Here is a 20,619-nt window from a genome sequence, read left to right on the forward strand (position 1 = left end):
TCTGTATATATACATATATATATATATATATATGTATATATATATATATATATATATATATATATATATATATATATATACACATCTATAGTATATTGTCTCAGCAATTAGAAATTATTACCAAAAGCCAATATTCTCCTTTGTACTCTTTGATTCTGTGGTTTACTTTATGTGCTATACAATTTCATGTAAAAAACCCTACATTACTTTCTGCATCTCTTAGTTGCTCATTTACAAACTGGTATATTGAATTTTGTTGCCGCTTTTTCAGTTTTTCTTATTCTGAGGTCTTCATTCCTTCATCATACAAAGTTGTTACTCTTTCTCACAAAGCATTCATTTTGGTGACATTATCAGTAAAGTGCTCAGGACTGAATATATTTTACCATGTCTACATTGCTCTGAATAGCATTAGCAAATTTAACAATAAGTCAGCAGTCAGTGAAGAGTTATCTAATACTTACTTAGCTTCAGTGTTCAGTGTTAGTGATGAGAATGTACTTCCCTGTGAATTCCTCAGTCTTTACTAGTAGCAACAGGCTCAAGCCTTTTGTGTTTTCTAACAGCTCAAGCAGAAAACTTGAATCTGTCAAGGCCTCTTTTTTAAAACGTGTCACTTCAAGGCAATTACCTGTCTCTCACTGATGATAGCTCTCTTCCTGGCAATCAAGTGGTATCTCACTGTTCTGATTTCAGTGGCATAGTGTAGACCACTAGGTATAGCATGGAAAAATACAAAAAGGACTGGTCAGCAGCTTGCCTGTAGCATATTTTCCTTCTGTAAGGTACATGTACACTGTTTCTTAAATATGTCTCTACCATCCTTTATTGAGAAGTCACAAGCTACTGTAGTATCAGAAAGCCAACATTTCCAACCTCAGCTTAACTCATACACACTCCTTGTGTTTAGAGTATTCCACTAAGACCAGCTCTCACACAGACAAGTTTTAGCCTTAGTCTACGGCTAAATGGAGCAACCACAGTGTGCTGCACAGATTTAGAGACCCCTATGCTGTGCCTGCTACACTCTGTAGTTGAGGACCACGAACAGGAGCTCTGTTTGTGATTCTACACCTTGTATGCCAGTCATCATACAACCTGAAAAGGCACGTCCGCGGTGCTGCTCTGCACCAACTAGAATCTTGTTGCAGCCTGCCCAAAACTCAAGGGAAGGCCTGGATAACCATGGCTAGTGCTAATTTGCCTGACTAGAACTCTTCCCTTACTCATTGGAAAGGACAGAAGCGCCACCCATGTGTTTTTCAAGAGGTCGATATCTGAAAGGAATCCACAATTACATTGATGTAAGACAGATTGGCTTCCCAACACAGAGCAGACTGAACAACAGCCTTGGTTTCAGAATGTCTTTTTCTATTGCTAGCATGCCTTTTGTCAGCCCAAATAATTAGGCCTAGCTCAGCTGTTCTTCACACATAACTTTATTCTGTGCATGGGGTTCATTACTTTGACAAAAAAGTACTGACAAAAAAGTATATTTTCTGGCATATTTTTTATTGGCTAAACTGCTCATGAAAGCCTTTGTGGCCAAGTAGTAAACATAATTCCAGTCAATCTGAGATGTCATTTTCTTTTTAATCATCTTCTGCTACTCTTAGTTGGGTCTTCTTACTTACTGGCCAAGAGTTCTGCCTTAAGAACACATCCACATTCTTGTGTGTGTGTGTGCAGAATTACTCCAAAAGCATTTTAGCTCCAGCAGCTGCCAAAAGTATACTAAATTCAAGGGCAGCTCTCTCATGTGGTGTAAGAGACTGCAGCATAACATCTTCACCTCACCCTAGTTCTGAACGAGCATTTCTTCTCAGTGAATTGCATTGCTCATTCTGACTTAACCATTTTCCATGTTTGATCAATTTAATCCTTTACAGTATTTTTATCTTCATTGAAATTTAATATTTGTTTTCCTTTTTCTGATCTCACTTTTGGTTTTGTTCCTCCAGTGAAGACCAGACCACTTTTATTCTGATTATCCTACCCTCTATCTTTTCATAAAAAACACCCCCTAGCAACATGTTCCATCAGTTAAACCTTCCAGTCTAGGTCTAAAATGTCATTAGCTCTAATTTCCACTGCAGAAAAGCAAGCAGATTGCTAGGCACACTTCTCCATGAGATGTGCCATTAATTTAAAGTGGGCTACAACCCTTCTTTTTTCTATTCTATATGCCAGGCTGTATTTTCATGGTGTTATTACTCTTATCCTGAGAATCAGAATGAAAGAACCAGGTCAAGCCCTCTTCAGCAATCCAAAGCTTTCCTATCACACATGGAGGGGTCAGTTATCTCCATTCCTAGCTTCTTCCAATGACCACAAGATTCTCCTGAATTTCTGAAGTCCTGATGAAGCTCTACAGACCCTGGCTGAATTTTGCAAGGTCTTGTCCAGAGTCTCAGGTTTTGTGCCCTTTTACTGGGCACAGCAATGCTAACAAATGAGGTCAGTCCTGTTGCAATATGCATCACTCACTCTCTTGTAAAGAGATGCCATCAAGCACCCAGCTGTACATACGAGGTTGCCATGACTGCTTGTGGCTCAGTGAACTTTACTTGTTTGTCACACAAATTACAAACACCTGCGTACTCTCAAAAAAAAGCAATATGCTCACATCTCCCTCAGGAAGAAGTAGTGAATTACAAAGTCCAATTTTTGCTGCCACTGAGCTACTTATGTTTGGTAAGTTAAAAGGCTGTGAAGTGCTGTAACTGTCACTAAATAATTTCCAAAAGTTACATCAGCCTTTTTTTTTCCCTTGCTGATGTCTCCTCCCTACCTCTTCAGAGGACATCACCATGACTTTTTGACCTACAAGCCTGTGTCTTCAATGCAACAGTCTGCTACTGTTCTGACCACTCAGGGCAAAGGGGGAAAAGTTAAGTGACTCTTCTTCATGTTAAAGAACGTTAGACATTGGAGATTATAAGTTCAAGCTCAGGAAAAGTGACACAAACTGAGACAGCATTATCACTTTGGCAAGAGGCTCAGATATTTTACTAAACCTCCCAGGCAAACAGTTCTACATAGTGATTCACTCATCTCACAGAAAATGTCTGGGCATGGGTCAGAATGCTGCCATTAAAGGGTGTTGTTGTTCAGCTTCTCCCTTACTGAATCTTTCCCAACATCTCTGTTCTGAGAGTCCTGAATTACCAAAAAAACCCCATGTGTAGTCAGAGTGAGGAATCTTTTCACACCCCTGATGCTCCACGTCCTTACACTAAGATAATAATACATTCCAGAAAGATTTTTCCTCTCTGTGGCTCACCTATTGTAAGATTCAGTGGATTATGCAGACTGCAAATTTTTTCACAACTTGTTACAAAACCACTGAAAATATCCATAGTGTGGTACAAGATGGCTCCTCAGCAATCTCTAACAGCTTCTCCAAAATTATCTCTGCTCCCACAGTTGAACAGCTATCAACCTTTGCCAACAGCTACCTGTTTTTCAAGTGTCAGTGCCCATCTCTACACTTCCAGGCTGCCTCCTTCTTTCTGGGACTGAGAAAGCAGAGGATGTGCAGGCATGCTTCACCAACTGATATCCTAACTGTGTATCACGAGAGCTTAGAAATATCCCACATAGCCTGATGTGAACACTTTGCTGGAACACAAATTGCAGTGTGAATTAGAAGAGGGTAATTGATAATAAAGACCTTCCAATTCCTGACAACTAGCTTTCTTTTATTCTTGCCTCATATATTTAGGGAATATATGACCAAACATTTAACTAAATATATAAAATAAACATTTCATATAATGCTTTATTCAATATGCATTATTTTATTAAATATGTGCAATATTTTATTAAAATGCTAGCTGGCAGGAACATTTTTAAGATGTGGTCAGAATTTTTAATTTCTCTCAGTATTTGGAAGTTTAAATAACTGGTTTTTATATTACCTATACACCAGAACTATACTACATAACACAGTACAGTATGAAGCCATAAACAGTAGGAAAGATTATGAAGCAGTAAATCAAACTAAACAGTCTTTCCTGGAAATCATCCATGTGCAGAAAAGCCACTTCACAACATGCTTGAATGGCTTAATTCTCTTCTTTAATAGGTATCCCAAATGTCCTGAATCCATCCAGTGGCAGTTGTAATGCTATTAACTTTTTACCTGCTTGTACCAGAAAGTGGCTGGTGTCTAAGAACAATCAGATTTTTGGAAACTAAATTGTTAATGAATAAATGGTACTTTGTGTCAATACAGAAAAATTAACTACTGTTGTAAACAAATGATTTTGTTTCTGGACATAACATCAGATATGTGTACACAGTTTTACACTGAGTTCTAGATAGTCTGTGAAATACACAATCTCTTGCTTATTTGAAGAGCTACAATGCATGTCACATGTAAGTGAAGCCTGTCACAGGACTGGTTTTGAAGGGAGATGGAAGGCGGTTCTACAAGTTCTGGCAACATACCAGGAATCGCTTCAGGCTATAGGATTTCAGAATAAGAATGTCATAAGAGGTTTTCCATTGGCTGGGGGAGGGAGGAGAGTGAAGAGTCTACTTCTGGAATGTCTACTTAGCAGCAGAACACAAGCAATCGTACAAGAGACAGAAGACATGCTAAAACAAGAGGAAAAACATTATTTTTTCGGTCCTTCTGGTTAGAGCCTGGTGCCACTTAAAGCTTTGTTGCCAAAAATTGATTTTTTGAGGATGCTGAAACAGGCAAATCCACACACACTGAAATTCACCAATTATACAATCAAACTGTACTTGTACAGTCCCACACTGTAACCCAGAATCAATGTAGACGCAAATATAAAAACCATTATTTGGTGGGAAAGCAAAAGTGACCAACTGTTATGCTTTTGTCATGCTGGAAAAACTGTGAAACTTATTCTGCAGATGCCATTTGTCCTGATACTTTAGGAAGGGTTTGAACTGCAAAATTCCTGTAGGAGGAAATGGAAAGGACTGAGTTTATTGAGTGCAGAGACCACCAATGGGATAAAACAGCAGTACCTACAGCATCTAAGGTTACTAGACAGCATCAGCTGCAAGCAGGGACATAAAGTAATGAATTTAATCTGCAGCCTACATAAACAGCCTGTCAGAAATTATGTAAATACCAACAACTTTGTTGTTAGGAAAGCAGAGCAACTAAATGACTGTTGAAAAGTGTCCATCCAGCTTTACTCTGTTACATAGAAAAAATACAGCATTTTCAGAATTAGCAACAACATTTTTGTTGGATATTAAGCCATCTGAGACAGTACACCGAGCATAATCAGAGACTGGTACTAAATCTGTGAGAAACAGACTATGTCCCACTGTCTTTCTTCAAAATTCCAAATCTTGTCTTATTAGCAGCTCATGTCAGTGCCTGAAACAGGGTATTGAACTAGATGTCTTTCTTATCTAGCCAATCTGCCCACTCATCTAATGATATAACTACTAGTGTAATATGCCTCATATCCTACTTGAGCCCAAATATAACTTAAGAACTAAGGAGGCAAAACCCTAAAGCATTCACTAGAAAGAAACTCGGACATGCATCAGTGATGTCTCATACTTTTCTCATTAGGAACAGCCTCTTTTGACACTCTCAGCACCAAGCTTGTGGCGTGGCAGTGTTCTTTCTTACTCATGAACCAGAAAAAAAATTAATCTGGAATGAAGAAAGCATCTTAGAGCACACTATTTTGATTTACACAAGCAATTTTTCAGAGTTACTGAATGAAGAAATGTCCAGGGATAAGGTGGGTCATGATCATATTAACGATCTATATTGAGGACCATTCCTCAGCAACCTTTCACAAACACCTTTCTCAGGGACTGGAATCCTGACCGATTTGCAGGAACTGAAACATCGAGACTGCTCTGGATGGCAGCGCTTTACTCGCACGGCAGCTGTTGACAAGAGCATTCTCCAGCCGCCCGTACTCCCAGGGGAGTCTTGCGAAACGCCGGGAAGGCAGCTGGCTCCTCAGGCCTGCTCGGGACAACTCCCCCACCGCGCCGCCCGCGCAGGCCGGGCCGGGCAAGGGCCGGGAGAAGCTTCCAGAGGCCTGGCCGGCTGCGGCCCGGGTAGGGTCCGGCGGCTGCCGCCCAGAGCTGGCACACACCCTGATGGGGCAGCCCTGCGGGGGGCGGCGGGCGCGGCGGGCGGAGCGCCGCGGGGCAGGGCGGGGGGGAGGGCCCCGCCGGCCTCAGGGCCCCGCCGCCGCGCCCGCCCCCCGCGCGCGCCCCCCGCGCCCCCGGGATCCTGGCACCGGCCGCCGCGTTACGGGAAGCCCCGCCTCTTCCTTCAGCCCCGCCTTCTGTGATGACGTCACTGGCTCCGCGGGCCAATGGCGGCGTGGGTGGAGGAGGAGGGAAGGGCGCGCCGGGGCTGGGGAGGGGCGGGAGCGTGACCGGGCGCGGGGCCGCGCGTGCGGGACGGCGGCGCGATGGCGCGAGGCGGCTGTGCCGCTATTTAGGGGCAGGGGCCTTGCAGCGTGGGCGGTGGCGCCGGGTAAGAGCCGGGATGTGCGGCCGTGTGCGGGGCTCCCCTTCCCCTCCACTGGGTCCTCTCCCTGAGGGACGTCCGCCGGCGGAGGCCGTGCTGGGCCGTCCTTTTCCTCCGGGCCGTGCTCCCCGGGCAGGGGCAGCGGGACATTCGTTCAGGGCTGACCTGGGGACGGGCCGGGCCGGGTTGGGCGGGCGAACGGCAGTCTTGCGCCACTCGGCTCCCGGGCCGATCGCCAGCCGTGCCCCGCGGCGGTGTCTCGTCTCGTCCAGCCTGCCCTCGCCGGCGCCGGCGGAGCTGCCCGGCCGTGACGCTCAGAGCGCAATATGGCCTCGCCCGGGGCCGCCGCTGCGGGGCCTGGGGGTGCCGAGCCCCGCCGGGCCGCTCTGCCGGGCCCCGTCCGCAGCCCTGCCCCCGCCTGGCGCGGACGGTCAGGCTGAAGGTTATCTGCGCCTTCCCCAGAGCGGCGGTGGCTGGTGCTGGCCGGCCCAGTTGGCAACCGTGTCGCGACCCTCGCGGGACTCGCGTCTTTCGGCCTTTTCGATTGTCACACAAGCGTGGCTGTGGCACCGACACCCATTTCCTTGATGAAGAGATTGGCGTTTTGTTGCCGTCACCGCAAGTGGTCTGCTCTTGTTGCCTGTAGATGATAGAAAACTGCTGCCTTGAAAGATACGCACACTTTGTCTTATTGCTGGTCCAAGTAGTGGAGGGGATTCCCTGAGGAATTGGGGAGGAGCGGGTACAGTGGCCGTCTGGTTACTTCCCATGTGGTCCTGGGCGCCAGTCATCCCTGTAGCGGAGCTCTGATGCTTTCCCTAAAAAAAAAAAAACCGGCATCATTTTCATCTCTCGGATGATGAAACTGAGGCACAAAGGAAAGCAGGCTGCCAAGTGTTTTGGCAGGATTGAGGGGAATAATTCCCAGTCTCAGTTTTCATGCTTGTTTTAGGCTGACTAGGGTTTTGCCAGCTGGTGGCTGCTTGTTACTGCTGAGGCATTCTGAAGGCATAGTTCTACACGAACTGTGTGGGATTATAGTTCTGTCGTTAGTGATCTGTTCTGTCGCAGAGGGGGAAAGGGAATCCGCAACCTTCCCAAGAAGCTGGATATTATTGGGAATTAACATCTTTTTTCTTACACCCTCTTTTCTATAGAAATATAACATTTGTGCTTCCTAAATGCTGTTACTTTCAGAGGCACGTAGAATATTTCAAAGCATGTAACTTCTGAACAGATTTATCCATGTGTTGGTGTAGCTCAATAAGAATGTAAATGTGGATGCTTAAAATTTGAGATTGCTTCCTAGAAGTTGAGCATTCAAAGTAATTGTTTGGATGTTGTTTATATGTCTGGAAATGTGGTGCTTCAAGTAAAGTCAATAATAGATAAATATTTTTGGCAGAGGAGAAAGATAGGCACCTCTGTAAGTGAGTACACCAAATGGAGATACTCTTCCCAAGCTGCTTCTCTGGAGGATTAGCATTTGCACCGTTATGTGAAATTAAATAACCTTTTGGCCATTTTTAAAATCAATTGTTCTTGTATTAGCAAGAATTGTCTGGATTAGAGAAGCAGCGCTGCTTGTGATCAGTCTGGAAGGTTTGATTTCAAAATGCAACCACTGAGTGCTAAGACATTGCTTTGCATAAATTAATTTGATTTTTGAACTAAAACTACTTACTAGCTGTGAGAAAATTCTGAAGTATTCCAGAGAAATTGATTTACAGTTTTAAAAAGGCACCAGAAATAATTCAATTATTGCAAGCAAATATTTGATGCCTCTAGTTAGGTATTTCAGTAATTTTAAGCTTTATGCCTGTTTTGGTTTTATTTTTTTCTTTATATTTTTTGTTATGAGTGCCCTACCAAAACTACAAGGATGAGCCTCCTTCTAGAGGCAGAGGAATAAGTACAGTAGAGAAATTACTTGCTTAGATGGTGAAAGGGATAGTGATGTCATTTGTATATAGCGATTTTAAATACAAAAATGTATTTCAGAATATTCTGTTCATATAACATTACATAATATTTTCAAGTGCTTCTCTTAGAGGTGTCTGGTGTTTTTTGAGTCTCATAAATATTTCCAAGAAGGAAGTAGCTTGGAGGAAGGAAGGAAGCTTAGAGATGAAATACGCTTAATTAGAAAGCCGTTACGGTTTGAGTAATCAAAATTCCTTGAGGATAGCTACAGCTTTTAGATGGCTTTAAGTACAGTCTGGCTTGTTATAAAACCTCAAGCAGCAGCTGCTTTGTGAGGCATCTCTGCTGGATCTGTCTGCCTGAGCTATGTGGATTCCTAGTGACAGATTACCTCTTGAAGCTATAAACATAGGTCTTCTTTTTTTTTTTTTTTCTTGTTTTTGAGGAACTTCTGGAAATACATTTTCCCGAAACCTTTGGTGTCTTGCAATTGATGTGATAATGAGCTTTAATAGACTGAACACCTTCCTGTGGTGGTTGTGGTGTTATCTATACTTCCTGGCTTCCAGGCTGGCTTTGCTGGCAAGTACATGTTATTTTAGCTATAGTTTTTTAAACTGACATGGTGATTTGTAGGTCACTTGGACAGGAATCGCAACTTCTCTGAAATGGAGAGATAACCCATTTTGTAATGGCATATCCCTGTGTGCATTTTGGGGCAGGTCTCATGATGTATGAAATAAGATGAATTTTTAAGATTTCTCTCTTGCTCAGAATAAGTAGTGATACCTGTTTTGCACAAAAGCCTGATACTTCTTCACAAACTATTGGTCACAGATTGATCTTAAAACTCAACATGTGCTTCTTTGTGCATATAAGTTGTGATTTTAGGGTTGTTAGTAGCTTTTCATTGACACTGCATGAAGCATCAATTTATGGATCAGACATAAAGGCTTAGTGCTTTCCTTTCAAAATGGCTGCAGGACGTGAAGGATAACAAAAGTCCCATTTGATTAGGATATTAAATGGGATGATCTTATGGCATATGCATTTTAGAAGTCTGTATTTACAGAAATAATCAAAGCATTTTAACTTTTTTTTTCTCTTTGAGTTAGTTTCTTTTCTGTGAGTTAAGGACTGTCATCAGCAGCGTTCTAAATTGACTATGTTGGTTTTACTCAGTATTTTGATGAATTTTGATCTTTGGCTACTAAGCCATGTGAACAACCTGGCATACTTCTACAGTCAGTTTCTTTCCCTGTCTCCCTTGCCTCTTCACTTAGTGATCCACAACAACTTCATAGTATAAAGTGTTGGTTTGGCTCTTTGGTTTTGTTTGTTTTTAATAGAAGGCATCTGAACTGGCCAGCTGTTTCAGTGTTCATTCAGCATTGGGTTCAGCTTTCACCTTAGATGTATATATATACACTGTACCAGTCAGTAAAACATAAAACTTGGGTTAAGCCGTCCATAGTGATTGAAAGAAACTGAGTTTTTTGTTGTCTAGACTAACAGCTTAGTCTGACTTGGAATTGTGAATTGTGTACAGTTAGTGTTTAGCATCACTGTTGAATGATGACACTGTCTTTTAAGGTTTGATGTTGCTTATATGCAGGGTTTCTGTACTGTCTTCACCTGAGCATTTTTACACACTCAGATAAGAAAACAACAGTTTGCATAGAAGTATTTTCCTCATTCTAATATGAAGTGTGGTTCCTTGTTTTGTTAGTTTTAAGTCCCACCATTTATTTTGATTTTTTTCATTTCCTTTATGGTTTTCAGGTAGGCAGGATGGATCGAAGTGTCTAGTGTAACTCTGGATCTTTCCCATAGAACTAAATTTCAATTAAGAATCAGTCTTGTAAAAGCCAGAGACACTAATGTTTTTAAAAATAGCACACATTAGAAGGGATTGTAATAGCCCTTTTGTGGGTTTAGAGGTGTGTAGCTTCAGTCTTCTTCAAACCATGTTGATCATCGGGGGTGGGGATTAGCAAAATACGTCAGAGCAGCTTGAAGCAGATACATGCTGGATCGTGGCGTGGCTTTGACACTGCGGTTTCAGCTGCTTCGTTCCCTTACTGGAGAGGGGGTGGCTTTCCACTTTACTCTCCTTTGCAAGTGATGGAGCATGAAGCTCCATTCTCTTGCCTTTTAGGAGCTGACTGCAGTGGAATTGAGTAGTATGATTTGTGGAGGGTTTATCTGCTCCCTCATAACAATTGCTAAACTTTCCAAAGTGCAAAGTAGTAGAGATTTGAACTTCAGTCTCTTATATGTGAATTGAATCGGCTTGGAGCAACTGAAATGTTGTTTTTCAAGTCTGGAAGACAGTTGAATATAGAAATGGCATTTATATGAAAAAAGATAGTAATTTAATTTTCATTTCCAGTGGAAGAAATCATACTTTAGGACAAAATGTGTGATAATTATTTATTATTGTTTACTTATTAAGTTGGTTATTGCTTTTTATTTATTTATTCTTTCATTTGCTTTACAGTATGTTTTTAATAACCTGAGCCATACTTAATAACTGCTGGCGTAAAAATTAGTGAATAGTTTTGTGGAAATATTGTTTGACTTTAATAAATAATGACCCAAAAGAAAATCAGTAACTTTGTAATGATGTAATAGCTTAGGTCACCCTGCCATTACTCTAGGGTGGCGTGAATCATGATGGCAAATGAGAGAGAAATTAAAAACTTTAAAAACTTTTTACATCTGTTTCATTCTTTCCCCTTCAGTATGAAAGGTGCTTCTGCTGTTGTTTTGCAGCTTTTGGCAATTAGCAGTGAAGCAGAGCTCCTGTTTCTTTCCACTTAGCTTGTAGGTGCCCTTAGACTTCTGATGAATTTCAGATCTTCTGCAACTCAAATTGTTCCAATTAAATAATTTAAATTAATCGTGCTTGAAATAACAGATCTGTCTGTAGTAGAGCTCAATGGGCTTTGGTTAACAAGTAATATTCTGGTAAGTGTTAGCGCAAGTCTAGTCATTAAAGTAGATCCCTATGAGCTGGTTTTATTTGGTGATTTAAACTAAAAGAGACTACTCTTTAGAATTTGGTTGTATTCACCATGCAAATTTATAAAAATGTGTTAAACTAGTTGTTGTTGGTTTTTTATTTTTTTAATTCAGAAATTCATGCGTGGGTAGAAACCTTATTTTTCAGATGTTACTTCCAAAATAAGCAAGAATCAATTGGTATAGTTATTTCACTGTACCCTTGTAATAAATGTGCAAATATACATTGCATTTAAAGCAGTATAGTCGTTCTTATATCCAGCCCAGTGAGAGTACTTAAGTAGAACATAGAAAAAATTAATAGCTTTTTGGTTCTCAATGCCATATAGCTATAGTCTGATGACAAGTGACTTGTTATTTAGTCGAAGAATGAACTAAAACTTTCAGTGACAAACAAATGCTTGTTAGTATATTTGTCAAGTCTTTCAATCAGCAATGTTTCTACTGTAAAGTTTCTGTACAGGAAATGTCAAGTCTTTCAATCAGCAATGTTTCTACTGTAAAGTTTCTGTACAGGAAATTTTGGTGGACTTTGGGTAATGAACTCACAGGTATAAAAGCAAATAAAGATACCTGGATGATTCTGATGGCTTTTATTTTAGTTCTAACTGAAGGACACCTAGGTTGGCAAACCCTGCAAAGACTCTGCTATAAATGTTTGAGATCTGCTTTCATTTAATTGTTCATGTGACTAGAGATTTTCTTTACATTACATTGTTTATCTTGATTTGTAAAGAAAAAATGGCTTAGTTGTGTTGATGTGTAAGGAATGAGGTTCTTGCTTGGGGGTGATCCATGCTTAAATGTGTGTCTAGTTTTACTTATATACATGTGTGTGTGAAATACCTTGTGTCTGTCGCCATTATGAGGTAAATTACATGCAATCAAAGTAAAGGGATGTTTGCTGTCATAAATTAAAGTTTCTTCTGATAATAGTAAGTGGAGTTTATTAGATTTCCTATCTAGGGAATAGTGTGGAATTCCCTTAAAATTTTAGTGACTTTCCTTTTATGGGACCAAGCTAAGAATACTAGTTTCCAGAGAAGTTCTGTCAGGTTAGTGAAAATAAAGCTTCAGAAACAATGTTGCTGTAGGCCATCTCTCCTCACGTCTGAGTAAACATAAAGAGCCTGTGTTAAGTTTCTAGGTGTAAGAATAGCATGAAGCCTGCTTCTAGAAATCAGCTTGTGAACTAAATGCCTTATTTCACTAAGCCAATCTGCCTGTTCCTGTAAAGATGCCTAAATGTGGCTAAAAATAATATAGCTTAGTAGAGAGTGGTCACTTGCTTTTGGTAGTCGAGGACTGCTTTAAAACTGTAAGTTGAGAAAACCAGAACACATAGGGGCTTCATAACAATGGGGGCGTGTGAATGCTTCAGTATCTTTAAAGTGTATTCTAGAAATGTCAAAACTTGAGAACGAGTGGGCTCTGTTGCAATACAGAAATAAATATGGTATTATAAAAGGTGCTCCAACTTTTGGGAAATTGAAAGGTCCCTTGTAAAGTTTTGAAGAATTAATTAGTGCTTTTTCTATAGTAGACAGCAGTTCTTGATATGGAAGCATTGTGCTTTGTAATTCCTGAGTGTATTTTAAGTCACTCTTGTGAATGAGACACATGGTTTTGTGGTGAGTTGTTTTGAACTTTGTCTGAACCTTAAGGGCCTGAAGATCAGTGCCCTTAAAAGTTAGGTAAGTATGAAAACCATAATCAAATTCATAGGGTTATGTATTAAAACTTGAACCACACCGTTACACCCTGTATTCTAACTGAACCTCCTACAGAGTTACCTGTGAAGTTTTTTTTTATTTACGGTGTGAAAACCTAAAGCTGATGCATTTCTTAAACTAAACCTAAAGCTGATACATTTCTTAAACTTGTCGTTAAATCAGCTTTAAACAGCCTTAGTTTTTTTTTAGCAGACATTTGATTTTGTTTTAGCAGTCAGGAAAATGGAAACAATTTGCCCATTCTAAGGTGAGAAGATACAAACACTTCCAGTAAAATAAATGTGTGCATCTGAGATATTATGTTGGAGCAAATACAAATCTGATTTTGACATTGATCTAAAGTAAAAAGTAATGGTTTAAATTTAAAAATATATATCTTTCTCTTGTTACAGAAATTCTGTGCAGCATGTTTTCTAGGTGGAACTGGGTGGCCTGTGGCTTCTATCTGGTGTTGAGTATTTGTTCTCCTGATGGTAAGAGTTCTGTGTCTCAAATACAAGAGGCTATAGAGCTAGTTACATCAAATGTTTGAAGCAGCTGCTAGCTTTTTGTCTAGATACTTGTTGGATGAGGACAGAAAGTAAGGTATGTTAGGATAGACACGCCTAGTCTTCTAACACAAGTTCACCATAACACAGGTGCACACTTACCCCACTTTTCCTATGCTAACTTTCTTAATAAAAAATACTTTTTTATCAACAGAGTGACCTCAAGAACAACAACTTCCTCCTTCAAAAGATGTAAACATGCAACCCTTGACTCTCCTCTCTGTCTTATACCTCTATTTATTAATAGAGCTTTCCTAGCTTCATGAAATGCTCTTGCAGAGCCTAAAGAACACGATGCTGTTTTTTGCCCTTAAATCTTCGTGGTAGTCTACCGATGCATTTCAGTTTTATTATTGTCAGGTAACTGTTTAACTAGCTGCTTAGACAGATGTGTTTTTAACATTGCACTAGTGATGTATCAGCAATATTGGTTAGGGGATGTTGTGTAGTTCTTAATAAATGTGAAATTTGTTTTCTTTTTAGCTTCAAGTGGACTTGTGCAGTCATGTGGTCACATCATCCCGGAGTCACCTGTCCTGGCCCTTGGTTCCAATTTCACAGCATTATGCATTCTGAATGAGAGTTGTCTTGACTTCGGCAATATCTATGCCAGTCAGATTATCTGGAAGATTAAAAATAGAGTGGTACCCAAAGAACAGTATCGTGAAATAAACAGAACAGTTTCCAGTGTCACATTCAATGACACTTCTACACTGGCTACTCCTCTGACGTGCAACATTTTAGCAGATGGACAGATTGAACAGAACATTTATGGAATTACAGTTACAGTAGGCTGTGAGTACCATTTTTTTTACTGTTTTATTCTGGTCTTAAGAAAATTGCTTCTGAGAAATGGGAAAATGTAAAAAAATAGGAAATGTGCATATCTTTAGGCACTTCATTTTTATTCCCTGAGTTCCTGGATAATTGAGTAAAAAATCATCAAATTACATGCCACCACAGCTGCTCAATATGCACTGAAGAAAGTTTTCTGAAAAGTAGAAAATACTCTCAAGTATTTCAGTGTTGAAATAGGAAAAGTGAAACAACAAAAAGCAGCAGATTTTACTTACAGAATAAAGTTGTGTATTTAAATGAAATGGAAGTAGGAAATTAAGTTTTCCTTACTTCTTGATTCTATATCAGAGTTGGAGGAAATGCTTTTAGGTGACATGTCCTGGTTTCATACTAACATTTTGGAAATAATGTTTTCTTCATTAATGGACTGAGAAACATTTAGTTCGTCTTTATCACTAAAGTTAACCTGAATTGTCTTAAGGATGGAACATATTATTTGGATTCCTTTATACCAAAGAAAATACTTTTAACTAGTTATAAGCTTCATTTATTCTAGAATGATAGCACTTGCATGGTTCAGACCAAGTGCTTTTAGAAAGACTGACTTGAGAAAGTCATGTGAATAAATGCTACTTCTTAATTACTTGGTATCCTGCTAACAATAGGACAAGTGTTGTAGTGTCCTAAGTATCATATGATATGGCTGATTATCTGTTATCATATGATATGGTTGTCTCCTAGTGATGGCAAAAGGTACTGCAGTTGTGAATGGTCTGCATGCAAAAGGCCTGCTTGAGTTCACAATTTAAAATTATATGCTTCTGGCATGACTTAAAAAATGCTATCACAGGAAAGTAATGTTTTCCATTTCTATTTCTGAGGAATAAATACTGTACTAGAAAAGATAAAATAAATATTTTTAAAAGGTAAAATATATGGAAAGGTGAGGACAGATAAATTATTCTAAGATTATAAATGTAATGACAGTGCAGATGATGTTCCACATGTGTAATTCATGTAACAATTCTTGAGATGCATTTTTATTTAAAGCTATTGTATTTTGATGCTATCAATTAAAGAAAACTAAATAGTGAGACTAGCAACAGATTTGAGAAAAATACAGTTATTCAGGAAGAAAGCAATAAGGTTCATAAGGTTGTTCTATTGAAACTCACACTCTACTTGAAAGCAAATAAAATTCTCTAAGTACATTATACTGTTGTAAATAGTGATATTATAGGAGGTAGAAACAAATTTGTATGTTATAATTTGAGTTTAGGAGGGACAGAAAATAGTTTTGCTGCATTCTGAATAAGTTCCTTACACTCCACAGTGCGTGGATGAAGATCTCTTAAGCTTTTCCTGCATGGGTTTGCAGCTCAAGCTTCTTCCATACCTCCGTTGGGGGAAAACAGACCTATGAAATTGCTTATAGAGCTCAGGTTACTAGCAAAGTCAGTATGTGCCAATTCAGTAGTGGTTATTAATTTTTCTTATGTGTGAATTAAAATATATTTAGATGAGAGATGGTTAATACAAGGTTTTCTGCCTCAGAATGACAAGTCTTTGTTGTTCCTTACTAGCAAATGCTTAATCCTTCCATAGCCTACTGTTTGTCAAAGCAGCTATTTAAACTTCCTTACTTTGATTGCAGGATGGTATCCAGCACTTTTTGCCACATCCTTTAGAGAAAAATTAATTAGATACTTCTGATGTTCACAGAAATCACTCTAGTGGGACAGTTAAAAGGATTCCAGCTGGATTGAAATGCGTGTATAGATTAATTATTGCTAATTTTTTCTGTACAGTGCCTCCAGAGAAGCCTAAGAACTTAAGTTGCATTGTGCATCAGGAGTCAAGATTCACATACGCTATGACTTGTACCTGGAACCCTGGCAGGCATACATTCCTGGATACTCAGTTCAGGTTGAGATACAGGTGGTAAGTAGCACTCCATAGAATATCTGAATTACTCTGAAGAATATTTTTATGCTAAACCAACAGTCCTTGAAATTCCTGATTCTTTGGAAGTGTGCTTAAGGTTAAGCCCAATTTTCTGAGGCATTGCTGTCTGTCTGGTATGAGGGGGAAGGGAAGAGTTCAAGAAGTTGGCATTTAAGAAATTATAAGTCAGACATGAAATTTTGTTGCTGAACTTGTTTTGGAGTGACAGTAATGTCATATTTTTCTATTCTTCAGATACATGATTAGTATGGCTTTAGTACAATACATCTCATAATAGGGGGCTATACCCAAACTCTTACACTTTTCTGAGTTGGTAATTCTGTCCCATTCTAAACAAGCAGATGTCTCTGCTCATTGCAGGAGGATCAGACTATGTGACTTTTAAAGGTCCATTTCAACCAAATCATTCTATCATTCCAAGTAGAGAAACTAACATAAAATGACTGAGTTTTGTAAAGTTATTATCTATCTGCACTTCATAGGAACTGTGAACAAACACTGTTCTGAGTTAATCCTAACATCAAAGCTTCAGCAAAGTATTTCTCCTGTGAAAGCAAATTAAGTTACTTTCCAAACTCTTTAGATAGCCTCTTGTAAAGCAGAGCTTTTTTGATGGCCTCTCAGTTTAAAATGGAGTGAACAGGATTGCTGCATTGCTCTGGAGACAGCAATGATTGCAGACAGCTTTTCAGCTATCCCATTCTGCTGAAGTGTTTTGGTAACAGGTGTAGTAGAAAGTATGCACAGATAGTTCTAGGGACATCAGGAAATGTGCAAAGCATTAACATTTTCTATCTAGTGTTAGTGTAACAGAAGATGGTGAACAGAAATTATCTATTGCACCTCTAACACTGTTCTCCTGAAAGGTATGTAGTAGCACTGGCTACATTTTTTAATGCATTGTAGTTACTGGCCACAGTGCTTTTGAGTGATTGTATCAGTTCTTGTTCTTTTCTTTTTTAAGCCAAGTCAGGTTTTTATACAAATTTATTGACAGTGCTTGAGCTTGTGCTTTTGAAGATATGTGACTGGAAGTCAAGAGATTTTGTTTTAGTTTCAGTTCTGATGCAATCATGCATTTCTGGCTGAAAAAGCCATTCCCACTTTTTCTTCCCTCCCTCCTTAACTTCCATGCAAGTTAAGGCAGAGGGGAAACAAAGAAGATAAACCAATTGCTCACTCTGATTTACTTTAAAATATTCTCTGATAGAAACCAAACTTACTGCTTTGAATCTTGTTTTTTCTTTCTCTTTTATTTAGGCCAGAACAGATCTTTCCTGACTGTATACCAAAAGATGTTAACAATTCTTGCACCATTGATGATTCTCAGTTTTTTGTTAATACGGAGATCTGGGTGGAAGCAACAAATGCACTTGGGAAAGCTGTATCTGATCCTCTTGTTGTTGATCCCATTGACATTGGTAACTATATGCCCCTTAAAGCTTTGATAGAACATAACTGCTGCTTCTGTATATATTGCTGTACTGGTATGTTAGTGTTTCTTCACTATAAAAATTATCACTTCATAAGTGTTGTTGACTAGAGCTTGAAATGTGCTAGACAAGGGTAGAGATGGTGAGAGATTTTTTCACAATTCAGATAGCAACTTCATGTTTAGTTGTCTTGTTTAGAAGATAGTGTAAAGTAGCAGCCATTTCAGGTCCTGAAAGACTTTAATAGTAGTCCTGCAATATCACGTGCAGCTTCTAAAGGCATGGTAAAGTACAGCTGTTGAGTTAACTTTAACTTCTTTTCTTTTAGTTAAACCACTGCCTCCACAAAATGTATCAATCACCTCAGGATTACTACCTACTGTTCTGCAGCTTGTCTGGGAGAATTGGATTTCAGACGCTGTGATGACGCTGAAATTCAATATTCGCTACAGAATTGTTGGCGACACAAACTGGATGGAGGTAATACAGCCAATGTTCCTTGCCATGATTCTGCCGTAATCCATACGTCTGTCAAACTGGAGTTCCCCCTGTTCCACTTCAGATAATTCAGTTTCATTTCATTATGTCTTACATGGCCACCTAAAGAAGTTTATCTGGCCTGTTTGTGGAGGCTGTAATCTAGGTAATTTTTGGCACAGTCTGAGTGTGGTGACCTTTTCATATCTTCATGGACTTTTCTGATGTCCTTCCTGTCACAGTGCAGTATGTTTATTTTTAATTTTATTTTGCATAATGTGTAGAACATTAATGAATTTTCATCTTCCCATGCATGTGCAGAATGGGTAAATACTGTATCATACTGGAATGCTTTTTAGAACTCAGTCTATCTGCAGGTGGACTACAAAAGATCCAGACAGGGCCACAGGCTGGGTCAGAGTGGCTAGAAAGCTGCCTAGTAGAAAAGAACCTGGCAGTGCTGGTGACAGCAGCTGAACATGAGCCAGGCTGCGCCCAGGTGGCCTAGAAGTCCAATGGCATCCTGGCCTGGATCAGCAATGCTGTGGCCAGCAGGGCCAGTGATTTGTCTACCTTATTTGTCACTGGTGAAGCTGCGCCTAGAGTCCTGCCCTGTATACATGCCTCAAGTGTGAGGCAGTCAAGAGCAGGAAAAGTGTAAGGAGTAAGCCTTACCTGTAATGTACTATATGTTCCTGTCATCAAGAGCTGTGAGGTTTTTTTTTCTTTATAAATCAATCTTTATACATCAGTCTGTCAACATATTTTTAATAGCTCCTCAGTTTTTCCTTCCTTTAAGCCTTTTCTCAGAGCAGTAGTACTCCAGCAGAGGCCCAAATGTATTCTGAATTCTTTGAGTTCTTGGAAGAAAGACTGCTTTCGATTTTACCAAAATGCTCTATTTGGAGCGGGTAGCCTTAACACAGGTCCTTGTGACTAATGTGGCTTTAGATGCAGAAACTATTTGTTAAAATCGCCTGTACTGATATTTTAAAAAACACTGGCCTGCACAATCTAGTTTGCAACTCCAGGATCATGCATATGTTGTCCTGATAGGACAGTAGGACAAGTTCTTCTAACTTGTCTTGCCCTTTTAACATACACACAAAACAAATGAAATAGTAGCTTTTAAGTCAGCTGAACTTGCTTAGCTGTGGTAAAATTGGACTATTTTGATAATTCTTTACCCTCAGGATTAACCTCTGAAGTGTTCTTAATCTGTAGTCATTCCTTGCAGGGGTCCTCACTGTAAAAAGCCCTTAGTTGCAAGTGTAATAATGTGAGGAGTCAGTGTGTTACCTACTTGCATCCGTTCTCCACTCCACCCTGCTTCCCTACATACATACTAAGAATACTCTTCTGGCATTTGGTTGCTCACCTAAGATGAATAAAAGAGCTTATGAAAAGAATTTATTAACACAACTATAAGCTCCTCTAAAACTATTTTCAATTTCACTCAAGAAGTACTGTTCTGGATCAGTGGAAGCAATGATCCTGGACTTTTAACTTGTAGTAATCAGTTATTTTGCAATCAATAATCAAGCAGGTCCCCTACCAAAGTTCTGAATTGTGAGGCAGGGTACTAGAGATCAGTAAGCAGCAGAATTATGTGGAAAGGAAGGAGAGAGATGCAAGCTAATTATCAAATAAAAGATGAGATTGTCCTGAAGTAGCTGCCTAACTGTTCTAGTGTATGTATCTTCTTATACCTGGTCAAGACACACAACTCTGACTGAACCTTTACCAGACACTGTTTGAGAATTGAAGTTTTTGGAAATGAGAGGGAAGGAAAGCTTAATTTTTTTAATGTGTGTGGTGGGGAGCCTGCTTGGATAACAGCTGAGGGAGTGCAGAACTCATCTCTACAGTATTTTGATCATTGCTTTTAAAATCTTTGTCACTTTTGCAGGTTCCTCCTGAAGATACAGCTTCCCCAAGAACTTCATTCAGTATTCAAGGTCTCAGACCCTACACAGAGTATGTCTTTTCCATTCGTTGCATGAAGGAAGATGGAGTAGGCTACTGGAGTGACTGGAGTGAAGAAAAGACTGGGATTACCATTGAAGATCGTAAGTAGTACATAAAAGTAGGTCACTGACTTCAAGTGTGAGTGCTCTGCAGTTTGGCAATGGCCACCCGAAATAGTGTATCCTTGCTTGAGCTGCTTGCTTGTATAAGCAACAAAGCTCTCCTGAGTTACTTTCAGCACTAACTGACTTGACCCATGC

General features: G+C 39.7%; 1 protein-coding gene across 1 annotated transcript in view; it reads left to right on the plus strand.

Moving 5' to 3' along the window:
- Window positions 1-6,408: 6,408 nt before the first annotated feature.
- The window catches only part of IL6ST (interleukin 6 cytokine family signal transducer), a 29,903-nt gene continuing 15,692 nt past the window's right edge, over window positions 6,409-20,619 (plus strand). The window contains exons 1-7 of the mRNA XM_054284201.1: window positions 6,409-6,496; window positions 13,563-13,643; window positions 14,202-14,513; window positions 16,325-16,457; window positions 17,742-17,902; window positions 18,243-18,394; window positions 20,301-20,460. Coding sequence (XP_054140176.1) covers window positions 13,577-13,643; window positions 14,202-14,513; window positions 16,325-16,457; window positions 17,742-17,902; window positions 18,243-18,394; window positions 20,301-20,460 — 985 coding nt within the window. The 5' untranslated portion in view covers window positions 6,409-6,496; window positions 13,563-13,576. The remainder of the gene's footprint in view (window positions 6,497-13,562; window positions 13,644-14,201; window positions 14,514-16,324; window positions 16,458-17,741; window positions 17,903-18,242; window positions 18,395-20,300; window positions 20,461-20,619) is intronic.

Source organism: Melozone crissalis, unplaced genomic scaffold, assembly GCF_028551555.1.
Source record: "Melozone crissalis strain CALT ecotype California unplaced genomic scaffold, PUWL_Pcris_2 ptg000005l_1, whole genome shotgun sequence".
Lineage (NCBI taxonomy): Eukaryota > Metazoa > Chordata > Aves > Passeriformes > Passerellidae > Melozone > Melozone crissalis.